Source organism: Sabethes cyaneus, chromosome 1 (genome assembly GCF_943734655.1).
Source record: "Sabethes cyaneus chromosome 1, idSabCyanKW18_F2, whole genome shotgun sequence".
NCBI classification, from domain to species: Eukaryota; Metazoa; Arthropoda; class Insecta; order Diptera; family Culicidae; genus Sabethes; species Sabethes cyaneus.
The window spans coordinates 105,066,765-105,087,754 of NC_071353.1; the positions used below are offsets into that span (position 1 = coordinate 105,066,765).

Consider the following 20,990-nt stretch of genomic DNA (forward strand, 5'->3'; position numbering starts at 1 on the left):
AATTTATAGCGAGCGCGCGGTTGAGGACCGGTGTTAGACGGGGCTGATACTCCACTTCTTCACTATATCACATTTTACAACTCAAGTAGTACAAAAAGTCCAAAGCACATTTACAAATTCGATCTATCATTTTTCTTCTCATCATCATCAGCCTTTGGCAGAGAGATCTTGGAGTCAGTACGTGGAGTCTGCGCAGGGCCGGAACGCCTCCGCCTGCGGGTATAGACGTGACGGTTATGTTTGGGGCTTTACCTGTGTTTTAGTGGGCGATATTGCCTGTCTCGTCAGGTAGACCTAATGTTTGAGGTCTCCCTGACACTTTGTTGACATCGCGAAAGGGCCCAACGCAGAGTTTTATACGCTATTAAGCGATGTTATTGGATAACCCGAAAAAAGGAAAACTCCTGCTTCTCAACAAAAGCGTGATCAAAAAGTATATCTTCTTGACAAAGAAATTTTCGATATTGTAGGATTCCATTTTTACAGTGTTTTTCTTTGTTATCTTCCCAGCTCAACGTATCTAGCGGTGGTGGCACGACCAGCATCCGCCAGAACCGATCTCCATCGCTTGGAAGTCGCGGTGGAACGATTGGCAGCATCAAAATACCTCATAGTTTTTCCATTCATACCTATACCCGTCCGACGGTTTGTCAGTATTGCAAAAAACTGCTGCGTGGACTGTTCAAGCAGGGCGTCCAGTGCCGTGATTGCCACTACAATGCACACAAAAAATGCGTTGAACTAGTACCGAAAGATTGTACCGGTGAAAACACACAACCGGTGGATCCACACGAAGACCGGGGCTCAGGTGGCGAACGTGACGTGCTGTACAAGGATGATGCCGGCGACGAAAGTGATCTAGACGATAATGTCTGCGGTGGTGTAATTAATAACAACAACAGCATCAGTCAAAATCGAAACGCAAACCTAATCAACACAGGCCCACCGGTTAAGATCAATGGTTTGATTTCTCCCCTGCACGATGACGGTGAATGTGGCGGTAATCGACTAGAAGTGATTTGCGAACAATCACGACAATCGAGCGATTCCTCGTCTTCCCCTAGTGCCAATATTCCGCTTATGCGAATCGTGCAGTCCGTGAAGCACACTAAAAGGCGCGATGGCCGTGCTGTGAAGGAGGGCTGGCTGGTACACTTCACAAACAAGGACAAATCAGTGAAGCGTCATTACTGGCGGCTGGATTCGAAAGCGATTACCTTGTTCGTGTCAGACCAGGGAAGCAAGTACTATCGGGAAATACCGCTCAACGAGATATTGACAGTGGATTCGGCCAGAAACATGCAGGGTGAAGTGCTGCATTGCTTTGAAATTCGCACTGCCAACTTGGATTACTTTGTTGGGCAAGATCCATTGTACAATTTGAAGGATGGTGAGCATTGAGTATCATAGCAACCGACACGATTTGTTATATTGAACTATATCTGATCTTGTTTATTTGTTTTGTCAATTAGGCGATCCGATGCTATCTCTACCACCGCCGGATAGCGGAGTTGGAGCTTATCTAGCGAAAAGTTGGGAAACAGCTATTAAACAAGCGTTGATGCCGGTAACCAGTACCCGATCGGAATCAACTGCCGGCAGTGAACCGGAGGAGAAGGTAACCGACATGAGTCAGCTCTATCAGATTTTCCCGGACGAGGTGCTGGGTTCCGGTCAATTCGGAATTGTCTACGGTGGAATACATCGTAAAACGCATCGAACGGTGGCCATTAAAGTTATCGACAAGCTTCGGTTTCCGACCAAGCAGGAAGCGCAGCTAAAGAACGAAGTTGCTATCCTTCAGAACCTCTCGCATGCAGGTGTTGTAAACTTAGAACGGATGTTCGAAACGCCAGAGCGAATATTCGTTGTAATGGAAAAATTGAAGGGTGACATGCTGGAAATGATTCTATCGCATCAGAATGGTCGGTTGAATGAAAGAGTTACAAAGTTTCTCATCACACAAGTAAGATTTATGCAGTAACTGTTGCACTTTATAACACTAACTGTTGCCTGATCTAACCTGCTAACTGTAATCTGTCGTGCTTATTGTATTCTTTTTTTGTAGATCCTTGTCGCGCTAAAATATCTACACAGCCGAAACATTGTACACTGTGACTTAAAGCCAGAGAATGTTCTATTGTCTTCGGATAACGAATTTCCTCAGGTGAAGCTGTGTGATTTTGGTTTTGCTCGTATAATCGGCGAGAAATCATTCAGACGTTCGGTCGTCGGCACACCTGCCTATCTTGGTATGTTGTTATCAATGATATATCAAACTCAGCATAATTCAATAACGCAATATTACTTACCTCCAATAGCTCCGGAAGTGCTACGAAATAAAGGTTACAATCGATCGCTGGACATGTGGAGTGTTGGAGTAATTATATATGTCAGTCTAAGTGGTACATTTCCTTTCAACGAAGACGAAGATATCAATGATCAGATACAAAATGCTGCCTTCATGTATCCGCCAAACCCGTGGAAGGAGATTTCCTCCGATGGTATGTATAATGTAATAATAATTGTTCATAAAATGCAACAGCGTTCAATTTTTTAAAGCCATCGATTTGATCAACAATCTGCTGCAAGTAAAGCAAAGGAAGCGTTTTACAGTGGACAAAAGCCTACTGCATTGCTGGTTGCAAGATCTGCAAACGTGGAATGATTTACGCGGACTAGAGGTGCAGGTAGGTCTTCGGTATCTTACACATGAATCTGATGATGCACGTTGGGGTGCATCACCTGGCATCCCTTGACCAGCGGAAACATTAAACATAACTGCGTCTGTAGCAGTGGCAACAAATGGCCCACCTGCAATTACTGGTAACTGTGTCGCTGGTGACAGCAGCAGTAGCAATAACAGCACCAGCTCCGTTAGCAATCAATCGCCCAAGCTTAATGACTTTCGCGGTAAAGCGTTCAAGTGGGTACGCGGCCGCCTTTGTCGGTTAATTAAGGCCTAGAAACAGAACAAAACCATCATGACCAGCGAGTACATAATACACCTACACATACTTAACAAAGAGTGAGATTGGCGAAGGACTTACGACGTCCTTTAAGCCCGTTACCCATTTAGAGGAAAAAGGCAACGTACCTATAGTAATATTTCGTTACAATTTATACGTTAGCTGACTGAACTTGGTCTACTGTTACAAGTAGATGGTTTTATTAAAATCTGCATTAACTGGTTTAACTAACGGAAGGACATCAATTTCCCGATTGACTGTTAAGCTTTCCGATTATTTAATTCTAACAGTTTGAATAACAAATATACGATGATACTAATTAATAAAATGGGTCAACAAACAAAAACAACAAATTAAAGGAATTGAAAAGTTGGTAGTAATTAAACTGAATGTATTTTCAATTTGCTAACAGTTCACTGGGTGCATAGATTAGATCCGTAATCTATTCTGAATTTGTCATCGAAATATACTATAGTTATCTATATTCATATTTTCATAACTCAAGCATAGATCTGCAGGAAATGAATCTGACTGTATGTCGGTTCAAATATGAATAAAAACTACACAAATCTGATATGTAGAAATTTAACACTTTATTGGGTTGTTTATTTTATCTTTTTCCCTATTTACTCCTATTCCGTACTAAACACCAGCGATTAGAATCTGATTGCATGTAATTTTAATTTATCATTCAGCAATTTATGCTCTTTTCTGTGGAGTTATCAAACCTATCGAAAACTCATGACGATCAAATTTGCTTTAAACTTTAAGGCTAAAATTGAACACTGATTGAAGATTCTCTTATATCTTAACTAAGATCGCAAATCAGCTATAAATTCGAAACATATTCGAAACAATATTGCAACGAGTGTATAGTTATGCGATTGTTATATTGTTGACGACATCCACAAATAAGTCCTTTAGTGGTGGATTAGAGTGAAATGCACCCGTAGCCTAGAAAAGGTTAGCCAAAACGGGTAGGACGCACAAAAATAGGATTCGAAATATCAAGTTTGAAGCCCTTTTGATCGACTGAGAAACACACATGAGGATGTATACAATAAATTTCCTACGATAATACTCTTATGCTGCATGTACTCAGTTTTCCAGAATCTGACAAATCTAGATAGAACGATATCTTTTAAGCTATCATAATGGTCCATCAATTTTTTAGTTTTAGCAGCCCTAAGAATATTTACGATTTTTTTTTAAATGTATTTTTTCACAACAATGTAACACGATAATGAATGTGCAGTTTATCGTTAGTTTTTATTGCGTACATTATTTTTAATAGGTATTTTACTTTTAAGAAAAATTGCAATGAATCTGTATTATTGTTACAACATGAAACATTCCCTAGAATTTTTCAAATTTACTTTTTATGGTCTTCTCCGGAAATAAAATATATATGTTGTTTTATTTTGTTAATCAATTTTTTTTCTGATAACAATGCGAAAGAAAGCATATGTCATGCTATATTTATTTACTCTCCTCCCAACCATCTATATTTCATCAAATTTCAAAGTGCCTAAAGTCGCAAAGGTGTGTCAAATTTTAATCTTACTAACACTTTTTATGTTTCTTGTACATTTAGACTTAAGACGTCGAAAAAAGTTGTTTTATTTTTTTTCTGTTTCTATATTGACGTTTGCTGGATATTTACTAGCTAGCGAATATAGCGGCATAATAGCTCAGTTAGTTCCGCCTGTATTGATCCTAGTCGTATTTAACGTAATAAAATAATAGTGGCAGCAATTGCGCTTTTTTTCGAAAATATGCTTATCCCGTTTCTGTGTATAGAAGAATTGCTTGCCAAATGTCAAAACAATAAAATGACTTTATTTTAAGCTAAACAATTCATGCCAAATGTATCGAAAAGTACGATTTGCCAACTATTCTACGACTGTAAAAACCATAGAAATATGCTCATTAATACAGATTGAAAAAAATATTTGTCGATCACCAAATGTGATTGAGTTTATATTTCAAGTATTTTGCTATTTTCAGTTACAAAATGACAAATTGAATCTAATGACTATATAAAAACGATATCACGTTTATATCAGCTATCAACGAAGGTACCGAAACACTAACATTCCAACTGACTAAATGCATTAATAGTTTACATTTTGAGCACCATCTGTGAGTAAACTGAAAGAAAAACTGAAAAAGGCGAAGCACGGGTACTATTCTAGAAGAAATACTACAGGTATAGGGCAATCTGCAACTGCACAAGTTTAACAAACCCCTTTTTATAAAAGCACTATCAATATTCTTAAATTTACTCACGTAAGCAACTCAATTTTACCCAACAATGTATCTCTAATTTTCTAATACGAAAACAACTAACACCAATTATTTTGTAGTTTTAAAGAACCAGTGATTATATGTTTCGTACAGGTACTTACTTTGGATTTCAGGGATTACAGTATATTTCTGAAAAACTTGTAACTGAAACTCTTACCTTGAAACAGTATTGAAATGGAATTTCATTAATTACAAATTGATTTAAGTACTAGAAATAGAAAAATATATTCACAATATTTCATGATGATACTAAAAAAAATATATAAATTGCAATCCGAATGACTCTGTTCCGTTTTATAAATCAGTCCGGTAAAAACTACAAGGTAGGGTAAAGAACCGGTTTTAAGCAGTCTAAGCGGGCCACTGATTGTTTTACCTTATTACAAGCGATGGGTTGACTAAGTGGGGGATATCAGCATACCAATCTTCTTGCTATCTTTAGTTCTTCAAGCTGTTACCATTGGAAGACACTATTGTTCAGCTAAACTTTTGATTTTTCGCTTTAAAAGTTGGAGCGGTGGAACTAATTTTGATCAGACCGAACATATTTTCATCCTCAAGGTGCTTTGTTAAGCAATCCTGAAATCTGAATTTTTTTTCGTCCCCATAAAAAATCACTCGAACTATTCCCCGTATTCAGTAAGTTCGCGTTCCTATCCGCGACCTACAAATCGGCATCTGATGCGTAATCGGCATAGCATATCGGCATAGATGCGTAAAATGCCATCTGTCTAAATTGTTTATCGGGGCATACACTCACCGCACCGTTCAGCAAACGGTATTCGTCGTCTCGTTTATTCTCTAGTGTTCTTATAGGAAACTGCGAGTTTGACGTCTCACTCGCTGTTCATAAGGATGGTGGGAGAACAAAAGAGGTAAACATAGCAGTACACACGGTCCGACTCAGAACAGTGTTGTCAAAGCAAATAACATTGAAACACATCGTTGCTTCATTAAATCACTGAGAAAATCTTCGAAAATTATTGAAAAAGCTGTTTTTTCTGTTGGTTTTAATAAAGAAAAATTAATTATTTCTCTTGAAAGTATTGAACCACGGTTTCACCATTGGAGGTTTCAGGTAATTTCAAACCTATAATTCTTATTTCCAGAACCGAAAAAGTGTTTTGGCAACACGATGGTTCATCAGTTATGCTGCAGCTGCTGCTACTGGTGAACAGGTTCCGTCAATTCAGAATTTGTTTTCAGTTTTGTTATAAAATAATAAAACTTTCGGCTAGTGACAAAGCCTTAGATAATAGAAAAAAAGATAGTGAATAATATGGTATGTGACAATTGAGTGCTTGACTTTTAGAGTGGTTGTAATCAGTGCTGAAAAATGTGATGGATTTGTTAGTAGCGAGGTGGCGATTGCCTTCAGCAGCTGAAAAATGTACGTTTTTGGACAACAATTTTTAATTCATCATATTTCTTGTCGGAAACCCAGTAAATTGTGTTTGTGTGAATCAAATGTCTGGTTAAGTGATTTGTGAAGATGATCCTATCAAAAGATTTTGAAAATATGAATAAAAAAGTGCAGTTGCTTTAAATGCTACTTAAATGCTATTTTGGCAAAATATGCGGCTACTTTACTGCTAGCCCTCTTATAGTGCTGACAATGCTTATTTGCAGCTAGTTACCGACAAGAAGCATTTAAATAGAATTGTGGATGCCAATTTAGAATAGATGTGCAGTCAAAAGGCTGATAAACAGCAGCCTGCAGTATAAAACGCCAGGGATGCTAATAAACGATTGATTTACTGCTTATACTGATGCTTATTGGTTACCTGGGCGTAACTACAAACGATACAGCAAAACTTTGTTCAGAAAATTGTAGATTAGAACTAGTTCTACAAATGTCTCATAACTAACTGTCATATGTGGCTCGGCTGGGACGGTACTGTCAAATGAATCAAAATTTAGTCAAAGTGATCGGACCATCCCTGGCCCTAAGGGTTGTACGAAAGTGTTACGTAGCAATATTCCGTATAATTCTCGTTAGGTTGATAACATGTTTTACTCGATGAAGTATTACTTTATGTCAGATCATTACCTCAAAGACTAATGCATACTGCACTTCTGGCATATGTAGGTATGTTTATGAGTATCTGAGAGTATCATTCCCCTCCCGCCTGGCCCACTACAACAGTGAGCAAGTGCGTTACGATTATCGCGTGTGAGGTTTAGACCTTCGTTTGTTTCTTGTTGCTGAGTGAATTAGCCGAAATGCCATCCCAGAAGGCACACAATTATCATGGCATGCAAGCTCCAAGTAACGTTTCAGGCCAAATCCACTAATCGGCCTTTTTAAAGGCCACCAAGTAATAACTGCACATAAAATTGAATTTTCGTGAATTGAATGATAGGCGATGATTTCGCATTTTGACAATTTTTGCATGACTTGTAGCACTTGGCGACTTTAAGTAACTGGCATGCAGTTGACAAGCTTGGCTTACTTAAGGAGCTTGCTTACAACTACGATTAATGGGGAACAGGGCTTCCAGAACCTAACTCTTGGCAAGTATAAATCTTGTTCCTCTTTATGCTCTGCTGATGCGTACCGCGCTTTCAGACCAACGACCTCTGGACCACTGGAAGACCATTTGCCTTTCGCCCCTATTTCTGCACCAACGGAACGCACATCAAACAGTTTGATGGAAACCCTCAACCCACCAGCCCCACTCAAGCCTCGCTATCTCGTCGATCGTTCAATCAGTTCCCGCCATCAAAGCCGTTCCGTTTTTGTGCGTGGTGTCGGCGATGAGGGTTTCCAACTTGCTTCCACAGGCAAGTATCGACACGATAACTCATCTTCGCTTCCTGAAGTTCCTTCCGTCCATAGCAACGGTTTCTGGAGTGACATGCCCCGTCATCGAGCCTCTGATCCCAGCGTTCTCTCAAGCTGTTTTGCATCGTGTACCCTAGCTTCAGAGTCGATCTATCGTTCCATCTCAACTGACAACCTAGGAAATAACCAAAACGTGCGAACATCAGGGACAAAGCCCATAGCCACCCGCCAGAACGACGCCATGCCAAAATCTGGACTCCACAGGACACCGGGACGCACCGACTTTGATACTATGGAAGTTCCCATCCTCCCTGCCGCAGTCGAGCTTTTCTCACCAGTGTTCAACAGCCGTCCCGGCCCTGCGTGTGGGTATAGTAATGGGGGCTTCCAAAACTCCTGGCCAGGCAAGCGCATTATCGCCAATTCAGATTCCACCGTTGATTTGTCTTCCGATTCTAGCCCTTTGTCATCTAACCGGCCACTGAACAGCACGCGCGACGTACAATACGATAACATACACGCATATTACCAGAACATCGGCGGAATGAACGCAAGCGTCCACGACTACCTGCTAGCATGCGCTGATGGTCCATACGATATAATTTTCTTGATCGAAACCTGGCTTGACGATCGAACTTCCTCTACACAAATCTTCGGACCGAACTACGAAGTCTTTCGCTGCGATCGAGGTGTGCACAGTCGTAAATCAACGGGTGGCGGCGTTGTAATAGCAGTTCATCGCCAACTCAAGGCCTCTGTCCTGGAACACAACGATTGGTTACCTGTCGAGCAAGTTTGGGTCACTATAAAATTAACCGATCGCTGTTTATGCCTGTGCGCTGTCTATTTCCCACCAGACCGGATAAGAGATGCCGTTCTTCTTAAGGGTCACATGGCTTCGGTTTCCGAGATTTCCTCGGCAGCTTGCGCTTCTGACGACATGCTCATATTGGACGATTTCAATCTTCCATGTATAAATTGGTGTGAACGCGGCAACGGATATCTGTTCGTCGACTCCAGTTCTTCAACACTTCTCCCGATCACCAATGAATTGCTCGACTGCTATAGCACAGCTACTTTGCAACAAATCAATAAAATCCTCGACGAAAACGGACGCTGTTTGGATCTTTGCTTCTCCAGCATTCGCAGTCTTGCTCCAGAATGTGTGTTGGCACCGGCTCCTCTCGTCAAGGACGCCCTCCATCATTGACCGTTACTAATTTCGATTCGTCAACATACACCGTCCAGGATGTCTAATATGCCACTGCCCGTGTACTACGATTTTAATCGCGCCGATTTCGACCTTATCCAAAGAACTTTAACGTGTATCGACTGGGATACAGCCCTGGATGCTAATGACGTTAACGCTGCTGCTTTGACTTTTTCGCATATTCTGAATTACATTATCGACGCCACGTGCCTAAAAAAAACGATACGCACAGAACCGTATCTACCTTGGATAAACGCTACGCTGCGTCGCCTCAAATCCGAAAAAAAGCTGCATTAAGGAGGTACTCAAGCTACAAGACCAAATCGCTGCGAAATCACTATCTGGCGCTCAACAGACGTTACAAAAAATTTAGTCGTCACTGCTTCCGTAAATACTTAAACAACGTCCAGCGCAAATTAAAACGTAGCCCTAAGTCATTCTGGAAATATGTGAATGCTCAACGAAAAGACAACGATCTTCCGTCAGCAATGTTCTTTGGAGACGACACTGCTACTGATATGGATATGGTTTGTCAACTATTCTCACGGAAATTCTCCAGTGTCTTTGTTAACGAAAGGCTGTCTGACACAGAAGTATCGACTGCACTAGAAAGCGTTCCCAGTCTCGGCGACTCTCTCAATAACCTGACTATTGACGATGCTATGATTAGCCAGGCCGCTCTGAAGCTAAAAAGCTTTTCCTCCGGTGGACCGGACGGCATTCCTTCAATCTTTTTGAAGAACTGTATTGAAGCCTTGGTAGCCCCAATCCGTCGTCTGTTTAGCTTGTCGATTAGTTCAGGTGTATTTCCTTCTGCCTGGAAATCCGCTTATGTGTTTCCAGTTCATAAGAAGGGTAATAAAAGAAACGTGGACGATTACAGAGGAATCTTCGCCTTATGTGCATTATCAAAACTCTTCGAGCTCGTCGTGATCGCACCAATTTCCTCGTTCGTCCAGCAGTATTTGGCCGATGAACAACACGGATTCATGCCCAAGCGCTCAACGACCACCAATCTACTAACACTCACTTCCCACATAATGGACTGCTTCGACGACCGTTCTCAGACAGACGTCATCTACACGGACCTCTCTGCTGCCTTTGATAAGCTGAATCATCAAATCGCTATCGCTAAACTGGATAAACTCGGCTTTGGAGGGCCGCTGCTCCAGTGGTTTAAATCGTATCTGTCGAATCGTCTCGTTAATGTATCTATCGACGGCTCCATTTCGCAGGCCTTCACCACCTTCTCTGGAATCCCGCAATGTAGCCATCTTGGTCCTTTGGGTTTCCTTATCTATATTAACGACGTCAATATAACGCTCAAAGGTCCTCGGCTTGCGTTCGCCGACGACTTAAAATTGTTCGTAAAAGTAAATGACTCGTCTGATATTCTCGCACTCCAGTACCAGCTGTCGATAATTGCCGAATGGTGTAAAAACAATCGTCTAACATTGAACCCCGATAAATGTGAAGTGATTACGTTCTCCAGAAAGCTGAATCCGATAATCTTCGAATACCGACCGTCAAGCATATCTTTACGACGTGTAGATTGCGTCAAAGATCTCGGTGTACTAGTCGACTCCAAACTGACCTTCAAACAACACGTTTCCTTCGTTGTCGACAAGGCCTGCAGGAATTTGGGATTCATCATGCGTATCGCCAAAAGCTTCAATGATATATACTGCTTGAAATCACTCTACTGTGCGTTAGTTCGTTCTAATCTTGAATACTGCGCACCCGTATGGAGCCCGTATTATCAAGATGGCGTTACTCGAATCGAGGCAGTACAGCGGAGGTTCATTCGCTTTGCGCTCCGACGGCTACCATGGAACGACACGATCAGACTACCAAGCTACGAACAGCGTTGCAGACTAATCAACCTGGACTCTCTGCAAAGACGTCGGGACGAAATCAAAGCTGTTTTTATGTTTTGACGTCTCGGATCGACTGCTCTTGGATACTTGAGAGAATCGACATTTCAGCTCCGCCTCGCTTAACATGGAACAATTCATTTCTATGTATACCACACAGAAGGACCAACTACAGCACCTTTAGCTCTATAACTGGCTTATAACGCAATTTTAACCGTTTTGTATCCTGTTTTGACTGTGGCGTTAGCCGCAACGTGTTGAAATCTCGCTTTAGAACATTAGCTGGTAGTTTTTATTAGTCATTAGGATCCAGAAATCTGTTGACTCTTTTAACAAATAAACCGAAAAAATAAATAACTATTCTGGGTTACCATTTACAACATTGATTCGCATTCGTCAATTTCCACGAAATTATTGATAGCACCATTCATTGTGATAGATTAATTTGAAGTATAATTGTCTTGCAACTGACATGTGGACAGCCAGTTAAAATACCAATTAACTAATGTTTTATCCACCTTACTAGTTTCTTTCTATACTCTACTTTACCGCTATTTGCATACTTGACGTTAACAGAAGTACAATTGGAACTATGTAAAGAATTGCAAGGTCAGCCCCGGTGTAGTGGTTAGCATTCACACCTTTCACGGCGAGGACCCGGGTTCAAATCCCAACCCCGCAGAAGTCACAAATGACCCAAGCTGTTAAAGTGACTATAATCTAATAAAAAACTACAAGGTATACAGCCCTAAGGGTTGTACGAAAGGGTGACGTAGGACTGTGTCATATAATACTCATTAAATAATATGTCAAACTAGATAATCTGTCTTACACAATTATTAATAACTGCTTGATAGAAGCTCAGCCAGGTGTATCTGGGACTGGACAATAAAATCGGTGCATTTCTTGAGTCATGAGGATACAAGCAGTTCACTTCCCTACTATTCCCTAGCAATTTAGCAGTAAATAGAGTAAATAGAGCAGAGATAGTTTGAACATTGTTTCACGATCCACTATGTAATTTAAGTATTCACCAGATTTTCACAACTAATTTAAATTGAAATTTTAGATTCAATTTTAGATTCACGAATAAACAAACATTTGTTGCCATCAATGCACTGAGTTGTAGTGTATTTTTGTAATTTCGCTACGAAATTTATTATGAACTTCTTTCTAAACAGCTCAAATAGCATGCGATAATTTTCTATAAATATGCTTACCTGTCATTTCATGTGACGGAATTATAACGGTATGCGATGGATTGATATCTGCGGGCGATGCCTCTTCGTGCGACAAACTTGCAACTTCACCTGCCGAACTAGAAGCACTCTCACGCTTTCGTTTGCGTGATAATCTAGTACGCTCTGCTCCTGTTAAGGATATCCTTGGTTCAATTACTACACCAGCCACTTGTTCACGAATACGTTTACGGTGGTTACGTAAATATAACGCCTGCAACCATTTAGACATAGCGAATTCTTTAACAAATCACTACTGTATTTCACAAAGGTTGAAATAGCAATGAATGGCCAGCCCACAGATCATTGTAATAAATATGTTATGCGTAGTTTGATATTTGAACCAACTTCCTTCAAATAGTTTCTGGCCGTTGGTTACAAATAATAATCAAAACCATTTTGCACATTTGAGATAAATTCTGATTATGCTTCATTTAATTAGTTTGCGGCCCTTAAAAGGGCCATTGGTTACAAGTAACATCAACCTCTTCAGTGCAGTCAACAATCGGTGTTGCCACCAATAACCGGTCTTGCCGCTAAATGCCGTTGGTTTCGCCACCAATAGCTGTCGATGGTAAATGCTGACCGTCCGTCAGTGCGATTGTGCGATGAATGAGCAGACGGCGAACCAAGAGTACCATTTTATAGTCACTGGCACTGCCGCTGCTGCTTGTAAGCTAGTGAGGTGGTGGGGGAAACCAGATCAATTGCTGCTGCTGCTCGAATGATTATCCGACGCTGAATGAGCAAGCATTTTCCATGGAACGTTGAAACGTTAACCATTTAGAAAAGTGAAGAAAATTCTTTTGATTCTTCAATTACTCTAGTTCTTATAAGAACTGTTTAAGACCACAACGGCCTACTGCTGAATTTGCTGCTGCCCGTCAGTCGATTTGCTTCCATTTGCTGTTGGTTTGCGAAAATAACCGCCAAAATGCTATTGGGTGCCTCGAATTGTCGTCGAAAATGACATTAGATGCCGCAAAGGTCCTTGGATTTGCCTCCAATAGCCGCCAAAAATGCTATCGTTACCTCCCGATTGCTATCGTTGTTGGCTCCGATCGCTGGTGTTTGCCGCCAAACGCCGTTGCTTTCGCCACCAATAGCTGTCGATGGTAAATGCTGACCGTCCGTCAGTGCGATTGTGCGATGAATGTGCAGACGGCGAACCAAGAGTACCATTTTATAGTCACTGGCACTGCCGCTGCTGCTTGTAAGCTAGTGTAGGTGGTGGGGGAAACCATATCGGCTGCTGCTGCTGCTCGAATGATTATCCGACGCTGAATGAGCAAGCATTTTCCATGGAACGTTGAAACGTTAACCATTTAGAAAAGTGAAGAAAATTCTTTTGATTCTTCAATTACTCTAGTTCTTATAAGAACTGTTTAAGACCACAACGGCCTACTGCTGAATTTGCTGCTGCCCGTCAGTCGATTTGCTTCCATTTGCTGTTGGTTTGCGAAAATAACCGCCAAAATGCTATTGGGTGCCTCGAATTGTCATCGAAAATGACATTAGATGCCGCAAAGGTCCTTGGATTTGCCTCCAATAGCCGCCAAAAATGCTATCGTTACCTCCCGATTGCTATCGTTGTTGGCTCCGATCGCTGGTGTTTGCCGCCAAACGCCGTTGCTTTCGCCACCAATAGCTGTCGATGGTAAATGCTGACCGTCCGTCAGTGCGATTGTGCGATGAATGAGCAGACGGCGAACCAAGAGTACCATTTTATAGTCACTGGCACTGCCGCTGCTGCTTGTAAGCTAGTGAGGTGGTGGGGGAAACCAGATCAATTGCTGCTGCTGCTCGAATGATTATCCGACGCTGAATGAGCAAGCATTTTCCATGGAACGTTGAAACGTTAACCATTTAGAAAAGTGAAGAAAATTCTTTTGATTCTTCAATTACTCTAGTTCTTATAAGAACTGTTTAAGACCACAACGGCCTACTGCTGAATTTGCTGCTGCCCGTCAGTCGATTTGCTTCCATTTGCTGTTGGTTTGCGAAAATAACCGCCAAAATGCTATTGGGTGCCTCGAATTGTCATCGAAAATGACATTAGATGCCGCAAAGGTCCTTGGATTTGCCTCCAATAGCCGCCAAAAATGCTATCGTTACCTCCCGATTGCTATCGTTGTTGGCTCCGATCGCTGGTGTTTGCCGCCAAACGCCGTTGCTTTCGCCACCAATAGCTGTCGATGGTAAATGCTGACCGTCCGTCAGTGCGATTGTGCGATGAATGTGCAGACGGCGAACCAAGAGTACCATTTTATAGTCACTGGCACTGCCGCTGCTGCTTGTAAGCTAGTGTAGGTGGTGGGGGAAACCATATCGGCTGCTGCTGCTGCTCGAATGATTATCCGACGCTGAATGAGCAAGCATTTTCCATGGAACGTTGAAACGTTAACCATTTAGAAAAGTGAAGAAAATTCTTTTGATTCTTCAATTACTCTAGTTCTTATAAGAACTGTTTAAGACCACAACGGCCTACTGCTGAATTTGCTGCTGCCCGTCAGTCGATTTGCTTCCATTTGCTGTTGGTTTGCGAAAATAACCGCCAAAATGCTATTGGGTGCCTCGAATTGTCATCGAAAATGACATTAGATGCCGCAAAGGTTCTTGGATTTGCCTCCAATAGCCGCCAAAAATGCTATCGTTACCTCCCGATTGCTATCGTTGTTGGCTCCGATCGCTGGTGTTTGCCGCCAAACGCCGTTGCTTTCGCCACCAATAGCTGTCGATGGTAAATGCTGACCGTCCGTCAGTGCGATTGTGCGATGAATGTGCAGACGGCGAACCAAGAGTACCATTTTATAGTCACTGGCACTGCCGCTGCTGCTTGTAAGCTAGTGTAGGTGGTGGGGGAAACCATATCGGCTGCTGCTGCTTAAATGATTGTCCGACACTGATTGAGCAAGCTATCGAACAATTTCGCATGTCTGCGATGGGGATAATGCAAAATGTAATGTTAAGTGCATCGTGTGGGATTCACGTTGGCCATTGCCCTCTGATTTTGCTTGTCTTTGGGACCGGTGTTGCCGTCAATAGCCATCGATGTTGCCGATTGGATTGGAAAAGGGGTGTGGCTTACAAAGTGGTCTCAAGGTTATCATTTGGATCCAAATCCTTTGGTGTATCTAATTGTCGTCCGTGCCTGTGAAGCTAGGCGATAACAAGGGAAATGTATGGAAAAATTCGACCTTGAATCTTTACACACATTTTCACTATTTAGCGTATAAAAAATTATTATTAGTATGTTACTATAAAATTGCTGGACATTTTATCTATCCAACGACATATTAACTGTTATGTTTCGTTCAGTAGTATAGTAGCTATTAGCGTTTGAAATATTTCATTCAAACGTTACACTTCTATTTCTCGTTTTTACAAAGTGCTACCCAGTCCCAGTATAGTAAACAAAGACGTAGTCCTACGTCAAAAAATTGCAGGGTACTAACTGACCCAAAGCAGAAACTGAAACGGTCAAAAACAGTTGTTCTCGGATAAAACAGTCGTTGATTTTCTTCGCTTTGAGAATTGCTGCATCACGTCTCATGTACAAATATTCCTTCATCCTTAGACTATTACCTTAGATACGCCACTTTTCGCAGATTCAATCGTCAATAAAGTGGCTCCTGACGACAAGAAGGTTTACTAATCTGGCATAGTGTTCGTAGAGCGTTTTCATAGGCACAACGTGTGACTATATCATCTGTCACTAATGTAAAATGAGAAGGTGATACAAAGTCTATGATAGTCTAGTACGGCTATGAAGGCCTAGGAGTTGGCTACTATTTCTGAAGAAACGAGTGGAACGCGTTTTGATACTCGCTCGCCGGATCACATCTCCAATAGCGATGTTGAATAACATACAGGACAATCTATCCCCCTGTCGCAACCCTATGCACCATTCGAGGGTGCCTCCGAAACACGCACGTAGCATATCACGTGATCCAGGGTACTCCATGGATCAGCTTTCGTGTAAAGGATCAATCCTCTCGCAGATTTGGGAAACTGGACAAATGATCTTAGTGATGGTTTAGTACGTCGATGCGATTCGCTGACGAGTGAGAATTTTGGGTAGCTTTGCGTGTGTGGTAGCGAACAAACGACAATTGTAAATAGTGCTGAACGCCGTCGTCGGTAACGATGTTAATGCCATTAATCACGCAGTTGAATCATGGCTTCCATTTTATTTAGTTCGGTTTGACTGTTCATGATATTCACACAAAATAAACTGCTTAGATTTCTCGCAACGGCAAAAGTACAAAAAAGGAAAATTCAAAACAAATACGGCGAAGAACTATTTATTGTTATTATGCCATACAATTATGAAAAAATGCTATAAGGTATATTTTGAAATTCATTTTCAACATATAGTTTTAATCTTCAATGTATTCAAATGGCTCTGGTGCTTCCGGTTCCTTTAAATCGTCATTTTTCGGACCGTATGCGGTAACGCGTTCAACCAAGACTTGTTCGCTGGTTGCGTTGTGTTGCATCATGATAATTCCACCGATAGTCACATCCTTCAATGGGTTGTATGGGCTTCCCTCGGCAATACTAATAACCTTTAATTGCTGGCGCATAACTCGCGCCGGGTTGTGCAAGATCTCAAAACTAGGTTCCGGTTCTTTTGGAGTTTTAGTTGCTGATGCAGATGTAGTTCCCGACGATGAATCTTCCCCGGTTGCCGGTGCTGCTGGTGATGGAACGCTTCCGTCTTTGGATTTGTCCTTAGACACCTTTTCCTTTTTATCCTCCTTAACGGGAGTGGTTTTTGCTTCCTCTTTAGCCTTGACCGTTGCAGAAAGTTCATCTTTGACAGTGGAAACCTCTTCATCTACCTCCATCTTTGAGTCGCTAGATCCATCCTTAGAATCCTTCTTCTTGTCGCCAGTGCGACGTTTGGCTCGAGCAGCTAATGAAAGAACGGCGGTTGCAACTTTATCGCGTTCCTCGCGTTTCTTCTCTTCTAAAGGAGCAGGATAGCTGTACAAAGACGGACGAGCAGCAGATTTGAAATCGATTTTCGGCATTTTCAAATCCGAATTTAATGCAATCAAACTAGTTGGAGTAAAGGCCAGTGAAAGACAATGGGCAAGTGGGAACCAGTACCAGTATTGAGTGAACACCAGCATGCCTACTACAGCTTGCAAGTTTGTATGCCCGGTGCGGGATTGCAAACTAACGGTCACATTGCGTCCACCCGCATCGATAATTCCCTGTGCCAAAATGGCACCATATTTAGCCATTACATCTTCGTGCTTGTTAGTTATGACCTGATTGTATAACTGCCGGAAGAAAGTAACCTTTGGGCAAGTTTGATCGGTTTGTTGAATCAAAATCATAGCGGAAGCGATGAGCGCACCCTGGCGAACGAAATTAACCGGATCAAATTTGGCCATCGGTTCCAACAGAGCGATTGCTTCACGTAGACCTGTTCCAGCACAGGCTATGCCGAGGGCCATTGCTGCTCCGTACCTAACGTGCGGATTGTAAGATTCGGCTAATAGTGAAACGACCGAGGGACACTGTTCCGGTGTACGGAATAGAATAAATCCAATTGCAGTGACAGCGGCACGGCGTACATCGTCGTTAACGTCACTAACAGCAACATGCAGCAACTTTCTAATAGCTTGATTATTTCCGGTTCCGCAGTAGGCCATTGCGATAGTATACATACCGCTGCGACGTAAGACAGGATCTTTGTCGTTGGATAAGCTTGTGACCAATGAGTCAGACTCCTCCAGCCGTGCGTACATGGTCAAAGAAATACCTACAGCCAATCCGCGTAAAATTTTTTCATGCTGAGTTTCCTGAGCATAAGCAACCATATCCTCAATCGCTGGAGCGTGCTTAGAACCAAGCATAACCATTCCCATGGCAATTCCGGCAGCTTCTCCGGTGACTGCATCGTCCTGGTACAAATTAAACTTCAACTGTTCATACACATCCTGTCGATGTGTTCCCATAGCAGCCAATCCCAAACCAAGGCAGCCGCCATGGCGCACGTTCTCATTTTGAGCATCCTTCAACTGCTGTAGGAGATAATCGATTATATTCGCCCCGTGATTAGCATGAATCAGACCCAAAGCATACAAGCCACCACCCTCGGAATAACCAGAGCTCGGTCCACTTTCTTTGGGTAGATAACTTTGCATGAGAGCCAACGATTCAGTTTCATGACCACGATGGATTACTCCCAAGGATGCAGTTGCCGTCAATTTGGCCCAATTCGTTGCCCTCGCCAGCCATTCCAAGTTATCACGCAAAAACTGATCGCTAGTAGTCCCGCTGTGCATGAAAGCATTTGCAATCACAGTTGCAGTGTGACAAATCGACACTCGTACAGCTTCTTTTGTAGCTCGTAAAATCTGCAAATCAGCATGATTGCTGCGTATTAAAAATTGCAACTGCAAATCAATGGAAACCTCCCCGGAAAGAATGCCAGCTAGTTTTTCTATGTTAGCTTGGTGGGTCTTCTCTGCCTCGTTTAAACTATCAACTGTGCGCTCTACTTTAACATCCCCATCTCCGTCACTCTCCTTCGGTTCTTGCTTAACTTCCGTTACGGTTGATACCGAGCTTCCTCCGGCAGATGCAGTTGCAGTTCCTTGCGGCTTCAGATTTGAAATGAGAGCAGAAGGAATCGGCGCAGTGGCTTTCAAAGCCTGTAGTACTTGTCCTAAAAATTGTTGAGTCGCCGACTCATACAAGTCGAAAGCAATTTGATAGGCCATAAGTACTAAATGTTCACCACCCTTTGTTAAATTGTCCAACAACTCTGCCACTGCCAATGGATCTTCTAGGAAAATGAGGCATTGGCACATGTTGACGTAATCGGGAACACCTAGATTACGATACAAGCCAACCAGACAGCGTAGTACTGTATTGCGAAAAGCACGATTCTGGATTAGACTCATAGTGACCTGCAAAAAAAAACATAAAATATTCCTCTCCCTGAATAAATTATTGATCACACTAACCTGGAAAGCGTAGGCCAGCATTCCAGGAATATCGTCTGCTTTCATTATAGACGACTCTACAACATCCATTCGTCGAGTTTCCAGTGCAATTCCTAGCGCCTGTCGATACTGTCCGTCTTCCAGGCAACGTTGAATCATCCGATTTACAATAGCCTCCAAACGGGAATCAATTGGTTTAGCCTTGCTGGGATTTTCAGCAAGTTGAACTCTTAACTGAGTGTAATGATCGATGCACTTCGCGATTATTGTGTCAACGTATTCATTACGAGCATTCACATCAAATAGTTCCCCAGCGCCTAGGGCGTAGGTCAAAGAATCTTCGAAAGATCCCAAATGATAGTAAACTTTAGATGCGACAAGAGCTGCCAAATCATGTTGCGCAAATGCTTTGTCTTCGTGAAGAATTTCTATCTTCTCTACAGCTTCCGAAATCTCCGGCCAAAACTCGTCAACAATAGAGTCTAATTTCTTCAGCGCAAACACCTTTAGCTCCTGGATCGGTTCATCCAGCAGACAGATGACGCCGGCAGCGGAAGTAATCTTTAACATCATTTTTTTGTTTCACACAACGTGCTCTGTAAGATCTACTGTTTCAAATCTAATGCAAAAATCAAATGAAATATATCTTACCAGAATATGAGCAGGAATTGGAGTATTTTAAAAGAGTTTTGCTTCCCAAATTTACGAAACAAATCACACGTAATGCAATGACTTTCATAAAAATGGTTTGACATGTGTCAAAAATATCGACGAACTTTACACACGAAAACAAAACTGAAGCCGTTTACAGCTTTTACAGTTTCCCCCCGCTAATCCGACACCCAATAATCCGACGACTCAATCCCGCATGTGCGCGTCCGGCAGAAATCGAACAAAAATCTGGCAGCGATAAACTTTTTCTGCCCAGACATTCTACCGGATTTCTAGCCGCCGTCACCCGTGAAAACTGGCAGAAATGCAACAACCGATTCTGGCAGAAATTTCGCCTAACGGTTTTGTTTTGATTTTTCTGCCGGATTTCTGTTCGATTTCTGCCAGGCGTGTCGAATAAAGAATCGGTTTCGTACCGATTCAGCTGGTCTTCCTCTTTTGCGTTATTATTTGTTTAAGGATAGAAGTGGATAGAATGTCATCAATTATAAATATAGTAACTTAAATTCAAGCATATTTTAACACCTTCTATAAATAAATGTACAGACTGAAGCATCATTGCCGTTGGTTTCGCAATCGTCCTGCAGTACTGGTCCCACAACGGTTGCCTAAGAAGTCTGTCAAATAAAAACAAACAGTCAGCGTCAGATTTCGAAAGCGAAATACTTGCCCTGTTTAGCGTAAAGCAGACAGGTTCAATCGTAAATAAAGTAAACATTCTTACCTTTTGTCCGAAACTGCTAAAGTGATGCTCCTTGTTTCTCTTGCTTAAAAATGTCATTCTAGACATAAAGAAAATCGAGCGAAAAACGAAGTAGACGAACCGGTTAAGAATGTTAAATTCCACCGGCACCATATTGATTCTGTTCGATTTCTGCCAGGCATCCGAAATTTTCATAAGCGGGCGGTAGCTGTCAGCAATCACTGTGATATATACAGGTGTGGTAAAGTTGGTTAAGTGGTGTTAATG

General features: G+C 42.0%; 2 protein-coding genes across 2 annotated transcripts in view; one reads left to right on the plus strand and one right to left on the minus strand.

Moving 5' to 3' along the window:
* LOC128740306 (serine/threonine-protein kinase D1) overlaps nucleotides 1-4,346 on the plus strand; it is a 38,376-nt gene extending 34,030 nt beyond the window's left edge. The window contains exons 5-9 of the mRNA XM_053835848.1: nucleotides 511-1,390; nucleotides 1,473-1,966; nucleotides 2,069-2,252; nucleotides 2,322-2,504; nucleotides 2,563-4,346. Of these exons, the coding sequence (XP_053691823.1) occupies nucleotides 511-1,390; nucleotides 1,473-1,966; nucleotides 2,069-2,252; nucleotides 2,322-2,504; nucleotides 2,563-2,759 (1,938 nt within the window). The 3' untranslated portion in view covers nucleotides 2,760-4,346. The remainder of the gene's footprint in view (nucleotides 1-510; nucleotides 1,391-1,472; nucleotides 1,967-2,068; nucleotides 2,253-2,321; nucleotides 2,505-2,562) is intronic.
* Nucleotides 4,347-16,679: 12,333 nt separating this feature from the next.
* Nucleotides 16,680-20,078, minus strand: LOC128735380 (26S proteasome non-ATPase regulatory subunit 1). Its single transcript, XM_053829898.1, has 3 exons — nucleotides 20,000-20,078; nucleotides 19,370-19,944; nucleotides 16,680-19,312 (listed from the first exon to the last, which is right to left on the minus strand). Exons 2-3 carry the CDS (start codon nucleotides 19,919-19,921, stop codon nucleotides 16,763-16,765), a joined length of 3,102 nt encoding a protein of 1,033 aa, XP_053685873.1. The 5' UTR covers nucleotides 19,922-19,944; nucleotides 20,000-20,078; the 3' UTR covers nucleotides 16,680-16,762.
* Between the last annotated feature and the right edge of the window lie 912 nt (nucleotides 20,079-20,990).